The sequence below is a fragment of the Bos indicus genome, chromosome 17, assembly GCF_029378745.1.
Source record: "Bos indicus isolate NIAB-ARS_2022 breed Sahiwal x Tharparkar chromosome 17, NIAB-ARS_B.indTharparkar_mat_pri_1.0, whole genome shotgun sequence".
NCBI classification, from domain to species: domain Eukaryota; kingdom Metazoa; phylum Chordata; class Mammalia; order Artiodactyla; family Bovidae; genus Bos; species Bos indicus.
Genome location: NC_091776.1, coordinates 16,767,363 through 16,787,738, shown reverse-complemented (window position 1 = coordinate 16,787,738; position 20,376 = coordinate 16,767,363). Strand labels below are relative to the sequence as shown.

Sequence of the window (20,376 nt, the reverse complement as noted above, 5' to 3'; positions counted from 1 at the left end):
TTTTATTTCTCTGGTTTTATATTACCAACAAAACCCTTCAGAGCTGACATAAAATGAAAGTCAAATTCTATTCAGATTAATTCAAATTTAGCAACTCAATTTACATGATAAAATACACAGAATTTCAGCATATCATTTCAGTCACTCGGTAGTAAGTGGAGGTCCTCCTTTGAGTATATACAAAGTGAAGTATCTCTTCTGAGGATAAACTGAAGACTTTCAGGGGCTATCAAAATATTAAGTTCTTTATGCACCAAGTTTCATGTCCAAAAAATCCAACAATTATGGTCAAGGGCTTCTTTTTCAAAAGCTGAGACTGGTTTCTAAACACATTTGCATTGCATCAGAAGCATAATCATTCCTTTCTAAGAAACTAGAAGAATGAGTTATAAAGCACGAGGCTCTTTATGAACCTTTCCAAATTTCACAGTCATAAAATTCCTTCCGTTTTGAGAAGCCAGGGGATTTTTAAGAATAGAAGCATTGGGAGAGATGAAGACAGGATTCTTACTAAAGATTAAAAGGTAAAGACAGGATTTTATGATCTGAAGTGAGTAAACAAACCATACAGTTTCTTGAAATGCCCAGACCATATTAAGTTACATTACCAATAATGTTATTTAACACTGACACTAAATTAGGGCTTTTAATAACAGAGTCTGGAATTTCTGACTATTGGGTATCCACCTGCCAGCAGAGAGACAGGTGAAGAAGTACAGTTGAGCACCAAATAAAGACAAAAATACTAAGTAGGGCGGATGGGATTCTTTTGGCCTGGGAGATTAAGACCAGGCATAAATGGTAACTTTTCCATATGTAGCTTAAGAGGGAAATGAAATGGAAACTGAGGCCGTTAAGAAGTTTAAATATAGAAATGATAGAGCATCAGGGGCTCTCAGGCTTGGGAAAACCCTTTGGTCACCCCCATCGGAACTCTGGGCATAAATCCTGTGTTCAGCTCCCACCTGAAGGCAAGAGAAGGTTTCACCTCCCAAGAAAACCTCTTCCATCTCTCAACAGCTCTAACTTTATAAACTGCTTTTTCTCCTTTGCTTAACCAAGTCTGCGTTCTATAACTTCTCCTCACTAGTCCTGGTCTGTCTCCATAAAGCTGAGGCTCCAAATACATAAGTCTCAGAGCTGAGGCATGGGGCACACAGGAGCAAGGCAGGCCCAGAGCCAGGACATCCACAGTGATGGGGCCTTGGGCCAGATAACGGGCACACTGTTCACCTAAACGGCCAGTCACTTCTCTGCCCAGACACCGTGCCCTGTCATCAGATCTCATGAGGAGTCAGAAATGTGATTTTTCGTAAAAGTATCCTGGTTTTTTTAATGTATAAGGAATAAACTGCGGTGTTCAAATAGCTCTTGACATGCAACGAATCCAAACTTCTCTATTTATAAGTGAGAAACCTGAGGCCCTGGATTGAAAGTGACGGATCAAAGCCAATGGTTAATCAGAGGCTGCTCTGGAGGAGGGCAGCCCCAGCACAAAATCCCATCTCTCCCGTCACAAAAATGCAGTCTGCAAGGCCATGTGTATTGGGCTGATAGATGTGCTGGAGTATTCAGAAATGAGAATCAGCTTTAGATCACTTCCTGTCTCCACTATGAAGTCACCACTGTCCACAGCTAGTTTGTAGGGTTTGAGCAGCAGCTACAAGCACAGAGTCAGGAGACAGACGGCTCAGGTTTGTAAGCCTGGCTCCGTCACTTACTACCTGCATGATCAAGTCACTTCCTCTGTCTAAACCTCAGTTTCCTGATCGATGAAAGACAGCTAAGAACAGTACCTATAGCTCAGCGTTGATTGTGTGATTGTGGGAATTAAATGAACTGATACACAAAGTGCTTACAACATGCCTGACACAGAGTAAGCAGCACACAGGCAGTATTATTACTACCCAGAGAGAGGGCTACCATATGCTGAAGAGGGGTAAACGTATTACTTAAAGGAAAATATAAAACAAAACAACACAAAGATATCCTAAAAATAAGAGCTCTGCAATAAATTCAAGCAGCTAATTACTTTACAGAGGCTGTAAAGGAAGGCTTCCACACTTAACAGTAAATGTAGCATGGACCCACACATTAAAATCTTAGCACCCACCTACACAGGAAAGAGCCTCAATAAATCTCCTACATTTTTTCCTCCAACCTTGGAGAAGGCCCTAGAATACATTGAGATATACCCCACTCTGGGCTCCTCCTCACCAACGGCTGAGCTTGTTTTTCAGATGGTTACTTCAACCATCTCCTCCCTCCCTCCCTCTCTAGGTTATTACTAGGAATCCAGTCTCTCAACAGTTCTTCCTAGATGACTAGATGCTTAGTTTTCTCCTTTCCCTTTAACTGTGTACTAGCAAAAGACAAAAACATAGCAAACACACTCTTCAAAAAAGTTAAAAAGAAAATGCATGATTTCTCCAACATATAACTCGGACACTCACCGCCTCCACTCACTTACAGATATACCAATGTTCACCATATAAATATATACAAACCATACATAGGTACATCTCGTATTTCTCTGATGAGGCTTTAATTTAAGTCACGAGAAAGCACAATTATAGGAGGAAAATTCTCAAATGTTCGCCCACCATCAACGGGAGCTGGGACACTCGGTCTCAAGTCATAGAAACCACAGAGAGAAACTGGCATGGCAGCTCTGACATCTAAAGCAGAAGAGGGTGAATGAAGAGCTCTTTACTAAGGCTACCAGGGCCACTGTGAGCCTCTGGGGGTCTGGGAACCCACGGAGTGGTTCCTGTCACCATTCACAATGCCTATAAGGGTACACGCATTGACAGCTCCTGCCAGCTACAGACACGAGCACTGTACACCTATGAATTCATTTAATTTCCATAGCCACCACCTGAGGCTCCCCCATTTCACAAATGAGGAAACTGAGTTCTTGAGAGGCTAATTTGCTCAAAGATCCACAGTGAGAAAATAGCAGAGCCAGGACACAAACTCAAGGGGCTGGTGAGAGGCCACATTCCTAACTTCAGTTCAGTTCAGTTCAGTCACTCAGTCGTGTCCGACTCTTTGCAATCCCATGAATCACAGCACGCCAGGCCTCCCTGTCCATCACCAACTCCCGGAGTTCACTTAGACTCACATCCATCGAGTCTGTGGTGCCATCCAGCCATCTCATCCTCTGTCGTCCCCTTTTCCTCCTGCCCGCAATCCCTCCCAGCTTCAGAGTCTTTTCCAATGAGTCAAGTCTTCGCATGAGGTGGCATTCCTAACTTACCACTTCCCAAAACAGCCTCTGGGCTTCCCTGCTAGCTCAGATGGTAAAGAATCTGTCTACAGTGTAAGAGACCTGGGTTTGATCCCCAGGTTGGGAAGATCCCTTGGAGAAGGAAATGGAAAACTCCTCCAGTGTTCTTGCCTAGAGAATCCCATGAACAGAAGAGCCTGGCGGGCTAACAGTTCATGGGGTCAAAAAGAGTTGGACACAACTGAGTGACTCTCACTCAATACAGCCTCTCGAAATTGCTGACACCACTTCCCTCAGAGTATACTTCAAGTTTCACAGGCATCTGAGCAGCTCCGAGGAGGTCATTTGGGCCTGGCTGCCTTTTCCTGTACCTGGCAGAGTAGTTCTGGAGCTCTCTGATGGAGGCTGCATTCCTACACAGCTTTTCAGGCAAGCCCTCCTATTGCTCTCTCAAAGCAAACATGGGGAGGAGCTCTAAAGCACCAAAGATGCAGTTCCTCATATTCTTTGAGAGGGGGCATAAAGAGTCTCTGGTCCATGGGCTTTTTTTCCCTTCCCAACTGAAAGAGGTAGATCTCTTACTATTTACTAACCTCCTTTCTTCTTTAAGACAAAACATGAATGAGCTGAAGAAAACAAATAATGGTGAGCAAGGGGGGAAGGAGCAAAATGAAAAACTAGAGAAAGAACTGCTTAGTTTCTAAGTCGTGTCTGACTCTTTGCAACCCATGGACTGTTGCCAGGCTCTCCTCTGTCCATGAGATTTTCCAGCCAAGAATACTGGAGTGGGTTGCCATTTCCTCCTCCAGGAGATCTTTCCAACCCAGGGATCAAACTCACATCTCCTGCTACAATATTGTAGGCAGATTCTTTACCGCTGAGCCACCAGAGAAAGAATTAAGATGATGTTAAAAAGTAACTCTGGGGCTTCCCAGGTGGTTCAGCAATAAAGAATCCACCTGCCAATGCAGGAACTGCAGGAGCCGTAGGTTCAATCTGTGGTCAGGGAGATCTTCTGGAGGAGGAATGGCAAGCCACTCCAGTATTCTTGCCTGGAAAATCTCATGGACAGAGGAGTCTGATGGGTTACAGTCCATGGTATCACAACGAGTCAGACATGACTGAGTGACTGAACACACATGCAAAAAAGTAACTGCTAGTCATCAGGGATAGCATACTAGATATACTAGATACCACATTAAAAAGCAGAGACATTACTTTGCCAACAAAGGTCCGTCTAGTCAAGGCTATGGTTTTTCTAGTGGTCATGTATGGATGTGAGAGTTGGACTGTGAAGAAAGCCGAGCGCTGAAGAATTGATGCTTTTGAACTGTGGTGTTGGAGAAGACTCTTTGGACTACAAGGAGATCCAACCAGTCCATTTTGAAGGAGATCAGCCCTGGGATTTCTTTGGAAGGAATGTTGCTAAAGCTGAAACTCCAGTACTTTGGCCACCTCATGCGAAGAGCTGACTCACTGGAAAAGACTCTGATGCTGGGAGGGATTGGGGGCAGGAGGAGAAGGGGACGACAGAGGATGAGATGGCTGGATGGCATCACTGACTCGATGGCCGTAAGTCTGAGTGAACTCCGGGAGTTGGTGATGGACAGGGAGGCCTGGCGTGCTGCAGTTCATGGGGTCGCAAAGAGTTGGACACGACTGAGAGACTGAACTGAGTCATCAGGGACATGCAAAGGAAAATGGCAATGAAGACACTACTTCACAACCACCAGGATGGGCAAAATCAAAGAGAATGACAAGCGCTGATGAAGACGGACAGAAACTGGAACACTCCTACACTGCTGGTGGAAATGTGAGATGGTGTTTCTTTGGAAAACAATCTTACAGCTCCTCCAAAGGTTAAACCAGACAGTTGCCATACGACCCAGAGGTTTCACTCCTGGATATGTACCCAAAAGAAACGTCCACACACAAACTTCTATATGAATGTTCACAGCAGCATTATGTGCAATAACCAAAAAGTAGAAAGAAACTAAGCATCCACTATTTGATGAATTTTTAAAATGTGGTTCAGTTCAGTTCAGTTCAGTCGCTCAGTTGTGTCCGACTCTTTGCAACCCCATGAATTGCAGCACGCCAGGCCTCCCTGTCCATCACCAACTCTGGAGTTCACTCAAACTCACGTCCATTAAAATGTGGTATATACATACAAAGAAATGTTATTTGGCAACAAAAAGCAGTGTAGTACTGATACATACCACAGCACTGACAGATTTTGAAAACATTAAGATAAGTGAAAGAAGTCAGTTACAGAAAAAGCATATTACTTGATTCCACTCATATGAAATGTCCAGACTAGGCACATGGAGACAGAAAGGACATTAGTAGTTAAATAGGACTGGGGGACTAGAGAGTAAAATGAGGAGTAAAAGCCAATGGATGTGGGGTTTCCTTTTGGAGTCAGTTGTGAGGGTTCTACAGTTCTGTCCATAGAGTAAAAGCCATTAAGTCGGCCACAGGGGTGAGGAGGAAGAATGAATTGGGAGAGTCGGATGGACATATGCACACTAGCCTCTGTAAAATAGATAGCTAGGAAGAAGCTGCGGTGCAGCACAGGGAGCTCAGCTCAGTGCTCTGTGATGACCTAGAGGGGTGGGATGGGAGGGTAGGGGGAGGCTCAAGAGGGAGTGGATCTATGTATACTTATGGCTGATTCGCTTTGTTGTATAGCAGAAACTAATACAACATTGTAAAGCAACTATACCCCAATTTTTAATATATATATACATATATAGAGAGAGTGAATTCTGTGATACATAAACTCTCTCTCAAGGAAGCAGTAATATTTTAAAGAGATTTTTAAAACTGATTACAAACTAAAGCTACTAACCTATCCCAGGAAAATTTGGGTCTTTGTGAATGAGAAAACCATAACTGCAGAAGTGTTAGAAACCCAAAATCATAAGCCAGTAAAGAAAAAGCAGAAAGGTAGGCTCTATGGAAAGGGAAAGGGAAAATGACTTCCATTTAACTGAATTTCAAGACAGTGGGTGTATTGGTGTCACATCACCCCAAACTCACAGATATTACATGATGGGTTGCATAACACTAAATTCAGACTTTCTCCTCACCTGAAAGTGATCAGTGCCAAAAATAAAGGATCTGGAGAAGAGGTGAGAATTTTTTTTTAATGTAAAGCTGATGTTCACTTTTTAGAGACTGAACCAAAAAGTTCACAAACGTAAGGAACATCTGGTATACTGCATCCCATGTTCACAAAATAAGAATATTTGATCTAAAACATACACCTAAGATACATTTCCTAAGATACAACTGAGTCAGAATTCTGAATTCAACTAGAAAAAGTAAAGCCTCCAGGTTCTCGAGTAAGTGTAACACACTGACAGCCAGAGCAGCGCTGGCACAGTTTCAGGTTCAGGCAGAAGAAGTTAAAAGTGAAAGGTTTGCCAAGCTACCAGGTCACAGATCTCCTCATAATGAGACTTTAGCAGCCATCAATGCAATCGCTGACTAAAGTGAATCCAGTCCCCTAATGTGGCGATACATCAAATGATAATATGGAATTCTCATGGCTCTTAGCAGTGACAACATAAATGCATTTTTGGAAACAGAACAGCTAATAGAAATCTCCTTGACCTTTTTTAGTCTAAATTTCAAACTATTACCAAGGCCTTTATTTATTCCCACTATATCTTAGTCAAGCATCATTTTGTGTGGAAAATCCGCTCACTGCTTCCTATAAAAACAGATGAGCCATTAATTGATCCAGTGTGTTGGCAGTTCTTTTTAGACAGAAACAAATGATGCCTCTTAACTTTGTGTTTGAAGCTGAAGAATCCGATTTCACGCACATGCAAAAAAAGAGACATGTTTAAAGGATCCTGCAAAGGCGACTAACAATCTTCTTGAGGTAAAGAACAAAAACAAAAACCCCTCCTTCATGCTCTCCCCATTGAGGTTTAGATATTAAATGTGTTTCCCAAGATCTTTTACATGATTTAAAATGCTCTTCCACAGTCCTCCAAATCCTCGACTATCATAAAGTTTACACAGGGCTCTTATGATTCAAGCTCAAAGTACAATCTTTTTCACCTACAAAACTGTTGAGCTCAATAAAGTATATCAAATGGTCCTCAATGCTCTATATTAACTTTTTAAAGAAGTTAACTGCCTCTTCCTCCCCTTCATTCATTCATGCATTGCATTATTTTTCACCCTGAGTTAGAAGTACTGTGTCCAACTCTGTGCGAACCCATAGACGGCAGCCCACCAGGCTCCCCCGTCCCTGGGATTCTCCAGGCAAGAACACTAGAGTGGGTTGCCATTTCCTTCTCCAATGCATGAAAGTGAAAAGTGAAAGTGAAGTAGCTCAGTCCTGTCAGACCCTCAGCGACCCCATGGACTGCAGCCTTCCAGGCTCCTCCATCTATGGGATTTTCCAGGCAAGAGTATTGGAGTGGGGTGCCACTGCCTTCTCCGGAACCTTCCCCACCCCACCTGTTAGCAGCAGGGTTAAGTTCCTTGTCTGTAACAGCTGATGTTGACCACCAGGGGCAAACACACGGTATATTTCCCTAATAGGTGACAGGAGCTCTGTGAATGAAAACTTGTCCCTGAAGAATGCATCCCTTCCCCAATGTGGCCAAAGCCTGCTACTCCATTTCAGAAGCATAACTGTTTAATTTCTTTAAAAGCCAGATTTTAATAATGTCTTTGATCCGGTGACTCCAGTAAGAAAATTCATCTGCCACTTTCACTCCCTCTTACTCCCTCCCTGATGCCATAGCCTCAAACCCAGCTTCTGGCAAAGAGGGGGCAAGGTTCTAGGGGCGCACAGAAACAAGAAGTAACCCTGAACTCAAGGAGGCAAAGCTGCTAAAATGAGCTGCTTTTGCTAACAAACCTGGAGAGGACTTTGCTGTTTCTACCAAGTAAGCACTGTTATGTCAGGCACACGGAGAAATAGTGCGTCTTAGGGCAGTCATGGATTTCCAGTCTGGGCACCCGGCGATCTTTACGAAAACATTATTTCTACCGTGAAATCTCCTTTTCGCCCTAAAGGAAATGTTCAGTATACTTAACCTCCCAAGCCGGGGGCAAGGATTGCAATACTAGAAAAGTAGGCATAACTTTATGGCCACTATGCTCTTGTTGGCTTGTGAAGGATTGTTGATCATTTACCATCGTGCCCGCCTGTCAAGCTGTCCGGATGACAGCTTGGCAGAGCACCGGATTTTCAGTATTATTTATGACGTGCGTCAACCCAGCGGGTGGCGCGGGGTGGGGGGTGGACTCTTAATCTCCCACGAAGAGCTGAAACCCTGAAACCCGACTTGAGCAAGTTGGCGGTGGCGAGCGCCAGCATCAGTAATCCTAGCTCCCTCCTGATACAGAAACGCCGGCATCAGGAGTATACCTGATGCACACATTCAAGATCAGATCTCCGGGTCCCAAACAGATGCGAGGCCAGTCACTAAGCCCAGAGCAACATCCGAGCCCTGCCCGCCCCCTCCTCCCCCTCACACCCCACCTTCCAGATCCTCCTCGGAAAAGTTAGGCCCCCTCGGCCAACCCCTGTCCGAGTGGCTCTGTGTTAAGTGGAACGTACTCCCTGGTCCCCACAATGCAGTGAGTCCTCTCTTCTTTGCAAATCCCACGAAGTGACGCAGAGCGAAACTTAGTAGGTCTAGGCAGCAGAGACGCGTCTTTAGCAAAGCACAGACTTCCCAGAAAGGAGCGAGGAGGCAGGCGCTGGATCCTTCTCGGCGCCTCCACCCGCCCTGGGCTCCCCGCCCCCGCCCCGAGCCCGCCCGGAGCCCGCTTACCTGCGTGGGGCATGGTGATGGTCTCGTTGGTGTTGGAGCCCACATTGAAGATGACCACGGCGGAGGCGTTCTGCAGGAACGCATTCCGGATCTTATCCCTGTAGGTGCAGTTGCCCTTGGGGATGAGGGCTATCCAGTTCTTGCCGTGGGCCGGGGCGGCGAACTTGGTGTTGGGGTCGCAGGCCAGACGGTCGTGGGCCGAGCTGGCCATGACCACCTCCCCGCGGGCGTCCTGCTTGGGCGAGTGCTCCCCGTAGCGCCCGCACTCGGTCCTCTCGGTGTGCAGCTCGGCGGCGGTGGTGGCGCCGCCCGCCGCCCCGGCCCCGGAGTCCGGCGCGGGCTCGGCGTAGGTGATGTTCACGAAGGCTGTGTACCATTCCTCCTTCTCGGCCACGGTGAAGTCCAGGCACACCAGATGCACGAAACAAAAGGAAAGCAGCCATGTTGAGAGAGCCAGGCTGCGGCACGCTTGGATGAGAGACATTGCCATCTTTATCCGCCGGGGCCCCCTCCCCGCCCCCCGCGCGCTCCCCCCCGCGCCGTCCCTCCTCCCCAGCCCCGGCCAACCCTGGGCCGGCCGCTCGTCGTTGTCCTCCTCCTCCTCCTCCTGCTCCTGCTCACTCCCGGGCCCGGGGGGCCGCGGCCGGGACGCGCAGCCGCCGCGGAGACAGAATTCGGAGCGAGCGGATGGCGCCGGCCCCTTCCCCTTTCAGCCGGAGCGTGGCGGTTGCATCTCGCTTCGCGGGCGCCGGAGGGGCGCGGGCGGAGGGGGCGCTCAGGGTTTGCGGCGGAGTCCGGCTGCCGAGCGTCCTGCTCCTTCGCCCGGCTTCTCCTTCTGGCATAAGGGTGGCAGGGGGCCCGGGAGCGTGCGGGGTGGCGGCCCGGCGCCCTGCAGCCCGGGCGGGGACGGGCGCGGCTGCTCGGAGACCGGGGTGCCGGCGAGGTGTCCCGGTCGCCGTCGCCGAGCGCTGGGGCGAACGGGTCCGGCTGCGGGCGCGGCGGCCGCCACTGCTGCGCGCCGGGTCCCTCGGCTGCCGGCACTCGGCTCCTCGCCGGCGGCGCCCAGCACACACTTGCCGCGGGAGGGGCCGGCTCGGGGGTACCGGGAGCAAGCCGGCAGAGAGAAGACTACGCGGTCAGTGAGTGTGTGCGTGCGTGTGTCTGTATATGTTTGTGTGTGTCTACTGTGTGCGTGCAAGGAGGAGCTTAGTGTGATGTCAAAGATTCTAGGCTTCTCTTGCCACGCTTCCCCGGTTCTCTCTTTATGGGCAGCAGCGACCCCTGCCGGGTCTCAAATTCCACCTACTCTGCGACTTGGTCCAGGTGGAGGCGAAAGGAGGAAGCGATCCCTAGACCTAGGAGGACAGGAACAACTTCCTGCATCTTAAATGTAGAGACGTCTGTGTGTGTGTGTGTGTGTGTGTGTGTGTGTGATAAACTTTTCTGTTTGCAGAAGGAACTGCAGCGAACTCCTGCATCTTAAATGTAGAGAAGTGTGTGTGTGTGTGTGTGTGTGTGTGTGTGTGTGTGTGATAAACTTTTCCGTTTGCAGAAGGAACTGCAGCGAACTCCCTAATAACCCATCCTAGGGCCAATGGGTAACTTTAGTTGGTAGCCAGGTCTTTCCAACACCATGCCTCGAGTGTCTAGGGCGGCGATAATCAAATTTGAAAGTACATCCGTGTCACAAGAGGGCGGAGGCAGAGTAGGTGGTATTTAAAACTCAGACTGATGGGCCCTGCTGCAGTTTCTCATTCGGTACATCTGGGGTGAGTTCCATATTATGTTTTTCTAACAAGTTACCCAGTCATGTTGATGCTCCTCGTCTAGGGACCACCCCATCAGCATGCATCTACACGTGGGCTTCTTTCTTACTGTCTGGCAGCAAACGTGATATATGTTTTCCTATAGAATGAGTGTTCTCTAACTCCTTAAGAAAATAAATTGGGTGAGCTATTTCTTTACTGTGGTTTTTTTTTTTTTTTTCTTCTGGTTGTCATGACAGGTAACAGAATACTTACAGCTCAGTAGACAAGGTATGTTGGTTTAGGGGTTGTTTCTAGAGTATTGCCCAGCTTTGCATAGAGATCACAACTAGTTATCAAAGAGTAAGCCACTCTGGAGCTGTGTTCTTAAAACTTCGATACAGCACAATTCCTTACCAAGTAAATGAGTGGTTAACTTTTCACACCCACAGTTTCCCTGGCTTGAGATACCCATCAAGTCTCAAAAATAATTTGTGTGATGGTTCTTAATCACCCACATTGAACTTCCCAGCTGGCACTCTTTCCGAGAACTCAGGATCCAATTCATGATGAAAACAAAAGTCCACCTTTCACCCCCTCCCACCCCAAACATTAGCATGTTTGCAGAGATCTGTTAATGGCTACCCATCAGCACGGGCTGTTCTTTTTCCAGCAGGGATAGGAACAGCTGGTGGCTGTTAGGGAGACCAAAGAATCCCAGTTATACCCAAATTAGAAGCAGGCCCAAGAAGAACTACTTGGAAGAATGTGTCTCTGTGGTATTGGATGTGCTGGGTTTGTGTGTTTCCCTAACTTATTCATCTCAGAAAATAGGCTTCTAGGCAATTGGGACAGTGCTTTTTATAGCGCCTAATGCCAAAATGGCAAAAGTGAAGACTGCCTGGCAGCTGGTTCCTGAACCACTAGAGATCTGAGTCCATTGCCCAAAAATCCCAGCGAGGTTTTTGAATAGAGGCCTCACAAACCAGAGTGGTTCACCATATTTCTCTGACTCTTAGCATTTTTTCTCCAACCACAAAACTTGGTGAATCTGATTCATTAAGAGTGTGTGACTTACCGGTTCTTCTCTCCCTTAGAGGATAAGTCAGAGGCTGAGGAGATGGCAGGATGAAGGAGGTAGCTTCCTGGCTGGGAGACTGATTAATTATAGGGCTACTGGGCAAATATGTAAAATATTAAATATAATGGGAGCCAGGTTTCTTAGTACTGATGAAAGAATTTATGAATATGGAATGAAAGAAAGCTATAAATGTTACCCATCTCGGGTTTGACTGCTTACCCTTGGAAAGCCAATAGCTGAGAGACAAGTTGGTTGAAAAGGAAACATTGGTTTATTCAAGAGGCCAGCAACCTGGGAAGAAGGTGGCTGCTGCTGCTGCTGCTAAGTTGCTTCAGTCGTGTCCGACTCTGTGTGACCCCACAGACGGCTGCCCACCAGGCTCCCCCGTCCCTGGGATTCTCCAGGCAAGAATACTGGAGTGGGTTGCCATTTCCTTCTCCAATGCAGGAAAGTAAAAAGCTAAAGCGAAGTCGCACAGTTGTGTCTGACTCTTACCGACCCCATGGACTGCAGCCTACCAGGCTCCTCTGTCCATGGGATTTTCCAGGCAAGAGTAATGGAGTGGGTTGCCATTGCCTTCTCTGGGGAATAAGGTGAACTCGTGTCCAAACACCGACTTCAAAGATTCTTCTGGATCCTGAATGGTTTTAAAGGGAGAATCACTGGGGGAAGGGGTCAGAGTCTTGATTTATCTTCCCCTGTGTGCAATCTTCCTTCTGATTGGTTCGTGGTGAAGTAACACAGTGGAGCGCCAGGAATATTGCGCTCAGCCTGAAGTTGCCGTCATTCCCCTGGGTAGGGGCCTTAGTTCCTGCAGAAGAACTCAAATATATTGTTATATATATTCCTTGAAGAAGAGCCAGGACCCTGCCCCATTGCTCCACTATTGTTTTGACAGCTACTTCTTTGTTACTGCATGTCCTCCCTTCCCTGATAAGCAACTGTTTGCATCTGCCCTTTGAGACTCAGGGAAGATCATGGAGGCTGAATGAAACCTATTTATTAAATAAGAAATGGGGTCACAGAAAGGGTTTGTACCCAGGTGGGCCTCACAGGATCCTGCTCAGCTTCATAAAGAACCCTAAGGTGTTGGATTGAATTCAAAATGACTGGGAAATCATCACACACACACACATAGACACTGTAGCTATTTTCATTCAGAGGCTAGAAGTAATGGACACATCAGGTGCCCAGAAGGTCTTGGTTTCTGAGTTCCATCCTCCCTTAAGTGAAACCAGGGCTGATTCCTGTGCATGGGCTGGGAAAGTACAAAGTGAGCTAGGAGCCCATTACAGGAAGTGCTCAAAGCACGATGGAAACATGCTGAAAGGACGTGCATAAGCTTCCGCTGGCCAAACCTGGGGCTATCCGGGTATCAAAATAAATAATGATGGTAACTGACTGCAACCTATTGGGTCAAATAGAAATCCATGAATCTATGCTAATATAAATGAACGAATAAATAATGATATAATAAGTGGAATAAATAAATAAGTGGGAAATAAAGGACAGCTCTTCCTTATGAAGAATTTCAACTAAATAAGGTTGATAGGGGACTTCCCTGATGGCCCACTGGTTAAAACTCTGTGCTTCCAATGAAAGGGACATGGGTTTGATTCCTGATTGGGAAGTAAGATCCCACATGCTGTATGCCCTAAAACAAACAAAAACCACTGGTAGACAGAGTAAGTCATCACTTGCCTGTGTTGGTTGATTGTGGCCAGAGTCCTCAGTTTATGCTGAGGCTGATGACTGGGTGTTTCGTGTGAAGCAGCATGTCAGCCTGATCTTAACATATCTTCTGAAACGTATCTATTGATTACATGGAAGGAAATGGAAATTCATTGAACAGAGCCCTGGAAGACACCAAAATTGGCCAGGTCATCAAACGAGCATCACCAGGAAGAGAACCAGTCACATCATGTTCCTCCTGATGTGTTGTGCTGAGCAGAGCACCGCATCTTTTCTGTTACATCCTTCAGGAGATTTAAGAGGCATGACCACTAAATGCAGTGACGAGTTCTGGATTGGCCCCTGAACTGGATAAGAAAAACAAACAATTGGCAAAAATGGAATGACGTCTATGGATTGGTTGGTAGTGTCTTATAAATGCTGATTACCTGATTTGAATGTTTATCTTGTAGTTACGTAGAAGAAGTTTCTTAAGTGGGGAATATGTACACTGAAGTATTTAGTAGTGATGAGGCATTCTGTCTGCACCTTGCTCTTACATGACTCAAAAAATAATAATGATAATCTCTAAGATCTTGACTTTTACTGGCCACAATCTCAGAGAAGCAGAAATGCAATTCACGATAAAATAAAAAGTCCATTTCGAGGGCATGGTCTTAAGTTGTTTCCAGCCTTGTACTGATGATTGCTGTTCTTTAGCCCAGTGCTCCTTTTTACCCCAGGAAAAGGAGTGTTACCCTTTTAACACTACTTGAACCACTAGGCTGGGTATCCAGTAGGAAATCAAATAGATGAGGGTCACAAAAGTTACACTTTGAGGTGGGAGAAACAGAAAAATTTTGAGTCGTAGATAGTGCCAGGCAATAAAAAGTGCTATGAAGAGAAAGGCAATGGAGTGACGGAGGGTAAGCTCACTTATATTAGGCGCTATCTTACGCTAGGATCAGCTGCTCTGATGCCGTGAATTTTGAACAGAATCCTGAAAGAAGTGAGGGATCTACGTGCACTTTGGGCACACTGGTTATCCTAGAAAGAGAGCATCATAAACGCAATAATCCTGAAGGGCGATTGTATTATATTTGATGTGCTTGGACCATGGCAAAGAAACCATTGAGAATGGAGAGGAGTGAGGGAAAGAAAGAGTGAAAGAGAAGAGATCAGAGAGATGAGAGGTGGGTCAACACTTTGGATTTTATTCTGAGTGACAGGAAAAAAACCTTTGGAGTGTTTGAAGCCGGGAAGTGACATAAAGCTGACAGGCAGACTGTGCGTGTCTAGCAGTTTGTTCTGACTGTATTGGAGCCAGTATGGAAACGAGGAAAACAAACAGGAGCTATAGCCATAATTCAGAAACAGAAGATGATCTCTTATGCCAAGAAGGTGGTGCTGAACATGCTGAGGAGCAATTGGATTCTTGATATATTTTGAAGATGGAACAGACAGTATTCTCTGGTGTGTTTGAAATGGAATATGAAGGAAAGAGAATTGCAGAAGCCCTCTACAGTTGGGAGCCTGAGCAACGGCAGAAAGGAGTGGTCATTTTTTGAGATGAGGGAGAGGCAGGAGGAACTGATTGGGATAAGAATCCAGAGTTTACAAACAGGAGCTCTGGATCAACCTAGAGGGGTGAGATGGGGAGGGAGATGAGTTTCAAAAGGGAGGGGATATATGTGTACCTATGGCTGATTCATGTTGAGGTTTGACAGAAAACAGCAATATTCTGTAAAGCAATTATCCTTCAATTAAAAATAAATAAAAGCATCGAGAGTTTAGAATATGTTAGGTTCAAAGTGCCTAGAGATATTAAAATGGCAATTTCATGTAATTTTCCTCAGCTTAAAATTCCAGAAGGAAGATCATTGGTCAAAGCACATGAACAGTTTTCAAGTTATTGACACATACTTTGGATGGCCAAATTGCTTTTCCAGAGGTTGGTCTCACTTCATATACCATACTCCAGAGTAGGGGGAGTTCCCTAAAGTATTTGCTTTTGAAATATCACCAGAAGACAGTCTAGTGGTGAGCCCATACCTGAGGGGGACTTTCTCCACCAGCCAAACAGCCCAGGCCAGATAGAATGAGTGGTTCTCCCCAGGGCTCTTTGGTGTAAGGAGGTTTTCTTATTTTCATTAATGGTAGAGGCAGATTTGACCTAAATGCATGCAACGTGTATATGTCCAAGTCAAAAGTAAAGAGCAGCCTGTCAGCTGCAAATTGGCACTTGCCATTGGTACTTGCCATCCCTGGTGGCTCAGATGGTAAAGACTCAGCCTGCAGTGCAGTTCAGTCCCTGAGTTAGGAAGATCTCCTGGAGGAGGGCATGGCAACCCACTCCAGTATTCTTACCTGGAAAATCCCCATGGACAGAGGAGCCTGGTGGGCTGCAGTCCATGTGGTCGCAAAGAATGGAACATGATTGAGCAGCTAAGAATGCACACATCTCTGCTAAGCTGCTAAGTCACTTCGGTCATGTCCGACTCTGTGCGGCCCCATAGATGGCAGCCCACCAGGCTCCCATCCCTGGGACTCTCCAGGCAAGAACACTGGAGTGGGTTGCCGTTTCCTTTTCCAATGCATGAAAGTGAAAAGTGAAAATGAAGGCTCTCAGTCGTGCCCGCCTCTTAGCGACCCCATGGACTGCAGCCTACCAGGCTCCTCCGCCCATGGGATTTTCCAGGCAAGAGTACCGGAGTGGAGTGCCATTGTCTTCTCCAATAAGGAGAAGATAAGTACGCACACACCTCTACAAGGATTAAATCATGTGCTGTTGCTGACCTTCAGCACTCCCTGAAGTGGGGATCAAAAGTGAGGCAATCCGTGCTGGGGCAGGGATTGGTAGGGGCAGTGAACTGGCCAAACAGGTCTTCAGACAGTTAGATATTTTCAAGAGCTGATTTTGTGAGCTCAATTCTTGTATCTCCTCATATGTAGAAAAGCACTAAAATCCTTCATTGGGACGTCTGCTCCTTGTGACAAGTAGAAACCTTCTGAAAAAAAAAAAAAAAAAGTCCTCAATTGCACTTACTCTCCCTTCACCAAGCTCACATATATACTGACCTTCCCCTACCTTTTAGGAGCAGTCTCTCAGAGCTATCTGAGATGCTGTCTCCCAGGCTACAGACATCATTTTGCCCCAATAAAACTTAACTCTCAACTCTCACATTGTGCATTTTTTAAGTTGACAAGCCCCAGTAGAAAATGGGAGGATGTCATTTCTCCAAATGCCAGCAAATGAGACTTTATGAAGCCCTCAGCCTTGACACTGCTTTGCTTTAGCATCTTGCCCCTCATATGTGCCGCATTTTCAAAGGACACTCTACAGTAGACTTCGAGAAAACAAAGCATTTGAAAGTGCAGTTACTCTACATATGCATGTTTTAGTGGCTTAATAAAAGCTTAATGGGGAAAAGTTTCAATGCACAAGGTTTGATCCATATTGTATTTTTTTAATTTGATTTGATTGATTGGTTGATTGCAATTTAAAAGAAATTGATGCCTGTTCAGTTCTTCAGGGTAGGTCTTTTCTTCACAATAAGCTCCTGAATAACTATCCGCATGACTGAAAAGGGGGGAACTCTTTAAAAATATTTTCCACATAAGGGGGGAAGAATTCTCAAAATATAATAGGGGATTCACATTACTTTACATGTGCTGCTAAGCTGCTAAGTTGCTTCAGTTGTGTCCGACTCTGTGAGGGCTAGCATTATTGTTTTAAAAATTCATTTCCTGGGAGTTCCTGGCAGTCCAGTGGTTAGGACTTGGTACTTTCATTGCTATGGCCCAGGTTCAATTCCTGATCAGGAAACTAAGATCTCACAAGCCACAGCACAGCTAGGAAAAAAAAAAAAAAATCCATTTCCTAAGGAGTAACATCCTGTGATACTTGGTATCCTATGGCCTGTCTCAATGATTTTCTTTTTTTTCCATCTTACATTTGCTTGGAGGGGAGATACAATGTGCTGGGCAGAGGCAGAGCTTTGGTAGCAGATGAACCAGACTAGGATCTCAGTCCTGCCACATGGGCAGTTTTCACAGTGCTGAGCCACAATTTTCACTTTGAAACTGGAGTGATTTCACCTCCTCCCAGGACTGTTGGAAGATCCTAAAGGGCTCATGGAGGATGAGACCCTAAGGGAGGTCAGGACAAGAGGAGTAGAAGGGAACAAGGTCTAGAAACTTTAACGTCCAAAAAACGTTTCAAGAAAGACTGTTTATTGATTTTTTTTTTTTAATGTATAATTGCCTTGTTTGTGTTAAGCTCTGTCCTGAGGAACAGACAGGAGTCCTCCTCTCAAGGAGTTTAGAGTCTAGTTTTAGAGATGGACAGATACATCCAAGGGAATTTTGAAGGTAGCGTGTGGTAGTTTTAAAAAAACACACATAAGAAGAATTCATTGAGAGCAAGAAATACTACATAGAAGTAAAAAAATAGGGACGATTGAGCCAAGTTTGCACAGATAACCTACAGGGGCCTAGGCTTGCAGAGCTCCTCCTCTAGGACATCCTGTGCTGTGCCTAGTCACTCAGTCATGTCCAACTCTTTGCCACCCCATGGACTGTAGCCCTCCAGGTTCCTCTGTCCATGGGGATTCTCCAGGCAAGAATACTGGAGTGGGTTGCCATGCCCTCCTCCAGAGAATCTTCCCAACCCAGGGATCGAACCAGAGTCTCCTGCAGTCTCTTGCATGCTGCAAGTCTGGCTCATGGGGGCATCTGTCAGTGAGATGAATAATAAACAGTAACAAAAGATGCAATTTTTGAATACTTAATATATATGTAGACACTATGAGTTCTAAGTTCTTTATGTAGACTGATTTACTGAATTCTCAGAATGAGCTTAGTCCCATTACAAAAGTGCCTGAGGTAATACGTGTAGCAAGGGCAGAAGGGGAGCTTTTGTTATTGGAAGTCTGATCAGTACTGGAAAACCAATTACTGTCTTAAGGGCTATGCTGCTGCCTTGGTATTCTCTCTGTCTTAGATTTCCACCATCTTATTCATGAACTTGACTCTGATCTGTAACCTTACTTCTCATGCCTCTGCCGATTCCTTTGTTCATTTCTGCTCCTATGAAATCACTTTTACCTCCTTCCCACCAGTTTACCCTGCTGCATGGGTGGGCTGTATTGCTTCTCTGAGACCACATACTAACTCTCCAGACAAAGTAGAAGAACTTTTGGAGTCCAGCAGTCCCTTTTGCTGCAAGTACAGCAAATGGAAATGGAAGATTGTGGGTACGTGTATTTATTTTGGAGAACGTGCATGAAACTAACACCACTCATTTCTCTGTTCTTTATTCCTTTACTAACTCTCCAAATTTCAGAAGACAATACTTTGCTAATAACTTTTTTTTCTCTTTTTTGCTCCTTTGTATCATCAAGTGAGTTCTACTTATTTCAGTCTTTGACACGATTTTGACATTTAGTTTGGCCTTTTTTGCTTTTCTTATTAACCACATCCCCATCCAAACAACTTTATGTCATGAATTTTTTTGGAAAGTCAGCCTAGAAAAACTCACCTGGGACTTGAGCCAAAACCAACAGAAAACTTTTCACTACATCCCTTTTTCTTAATTGTTTTTTATGTGGTTCAATTTTTGTTCTAAACTATTACTTTTCACTGGGTACATTTAAAAATCTGGCGTCTTTTCTTTCTCTGTCCTTTTAAAAATCATCTTGTCCTCTTTTACCAGAAGACTGAAATGGGGGAGGATGTATCTACACATGAAGACATTCAGAGAATTTCACGCTGACTGACCATAACAACTGTGGTCGTAAACAGCTGTAAACTGTACTTTGTCAAAATTACCAGAGCGGAGAGGAGGGGAGAGTATCCAGGACAAGGGAGCCTAGCATGCTGCAGTCCATGGGGTCGCCAAGAGTCTTAGCGACTGAACAACAACAACAACAATTTGAAACGATGTTTTTATGAATAATTTCCCTTTTACAGTAAAGCCCATTCCCACAGGGCTGGTAAACAGCAAGCGCCAAAATTGAAGGAGACAGCCTTAGGACTGAAAGGAGCAGGTGTCAGGGTTTTAATCTCAGCCCAGTGTCTAGTTTGATTTTAGGTCGAGACTGTGGGATGATTCATTACTCATTCTGGCGTACAGTCGTCCCTCCGAGTCCACGGAGGATTGGTTCCAGGAGCAGGAGCCAAATACCCCAATAGGCGGATGCTCAAGTCCCTAATATAAAGTAGAATAGTACAGTGAATGCAGTTGGTTCCCCAGACCAGCGAGTTTTGAATCTCTAGATTCAAACAACCTGAAGATAGAGAAGGCAGGGTCTTCACTGCTACGGGAGGGTTTTCTCTAGTTTCCGTGAGTGGGAGCTTCCTCTCTAGTTGTAGCGTGCGGGCTTTGCATTGTGATGGCTTTGCATTGTGATGGCTTTGCACTGTGATGGCTTGTCTTGCAGTGGAGCACATGGGCTCAGTAGTTGTGGCACACTGGACTTAGTTGCCTCAAAGCACATGAAATCTTCCAGGACTGGGGTTCAAACTCCTGTCCTCTGCATGGGCGAGTGGAATCTTAACAACTGGACCACCAGGGAAGTCCCCCACTGGAGACATTTCTGTCCTTTATGTAACCTCTCAGCAGCACTGGACGCAGTCTACAATGCCTTCTGCTTGAGATGCTCTCGCCTTTCTTAATTTCCTCTGAACTACTCTCAGTTTGACGAGTAACTCTTGGGTTCCCTAGGGCTCTGCCCCTGAAGGTTCTTAAAAACCCCACGGGCTGCTGTGGCCCATTTTTCATCATTTTGTACTTTATTTAAGTGATGTTTCCCCAGTTTTAGTATCTTGTCTTCCATGCCTGCT

At 45.7% G+C, this 20,376-nt stretch overlaps 1 protein-coding gene and 1 non-coding gene across 6 annotated transcripts in view; one reads left to right on the top strand and one right to left on the bottom strand.

The window, feature by feature from the left end:
- Positions 1-10,217, bottom strand: part of RNF150 (ring finger protein 150) — a 281,991-nt gene extending 271,774 nt beyond the window's left edge. Inside the window, exon 1 of one of the 5 annotated variants that reach the window (XM_070769076.1) lies at positions 9,037-10,217. In XM_070769076.1, the coding sequence (XP_070625177.1) occupies positions 9,037-9,526 (490 nt within the window). In that variant the 5' untranslated portion in view covers positions 9,527-10,217. The remainder of the gene's footprint in view (positions 1-9,036) is intronic. The other 4 variants (XM_070769079.1, XM_070769077.1, XM_070769078.1 and 1 more) reach the window with 4 other exon arrangements.
- Positions 10,218-17,287: 7,070 nt separating this feature from the next.
- On the top strand, positions 17,288-17,359 carry TRNAE-UUC (transfer RNA glutamic acid (anticodon UUC)). The gene has a single exon. It is a non-coding gene; the product is annotated as a tRNA-Glu (tRNA).
- The last annotated feature ends 3,017 nt before the right edge of the window (positions 17,360-20,376 follow it).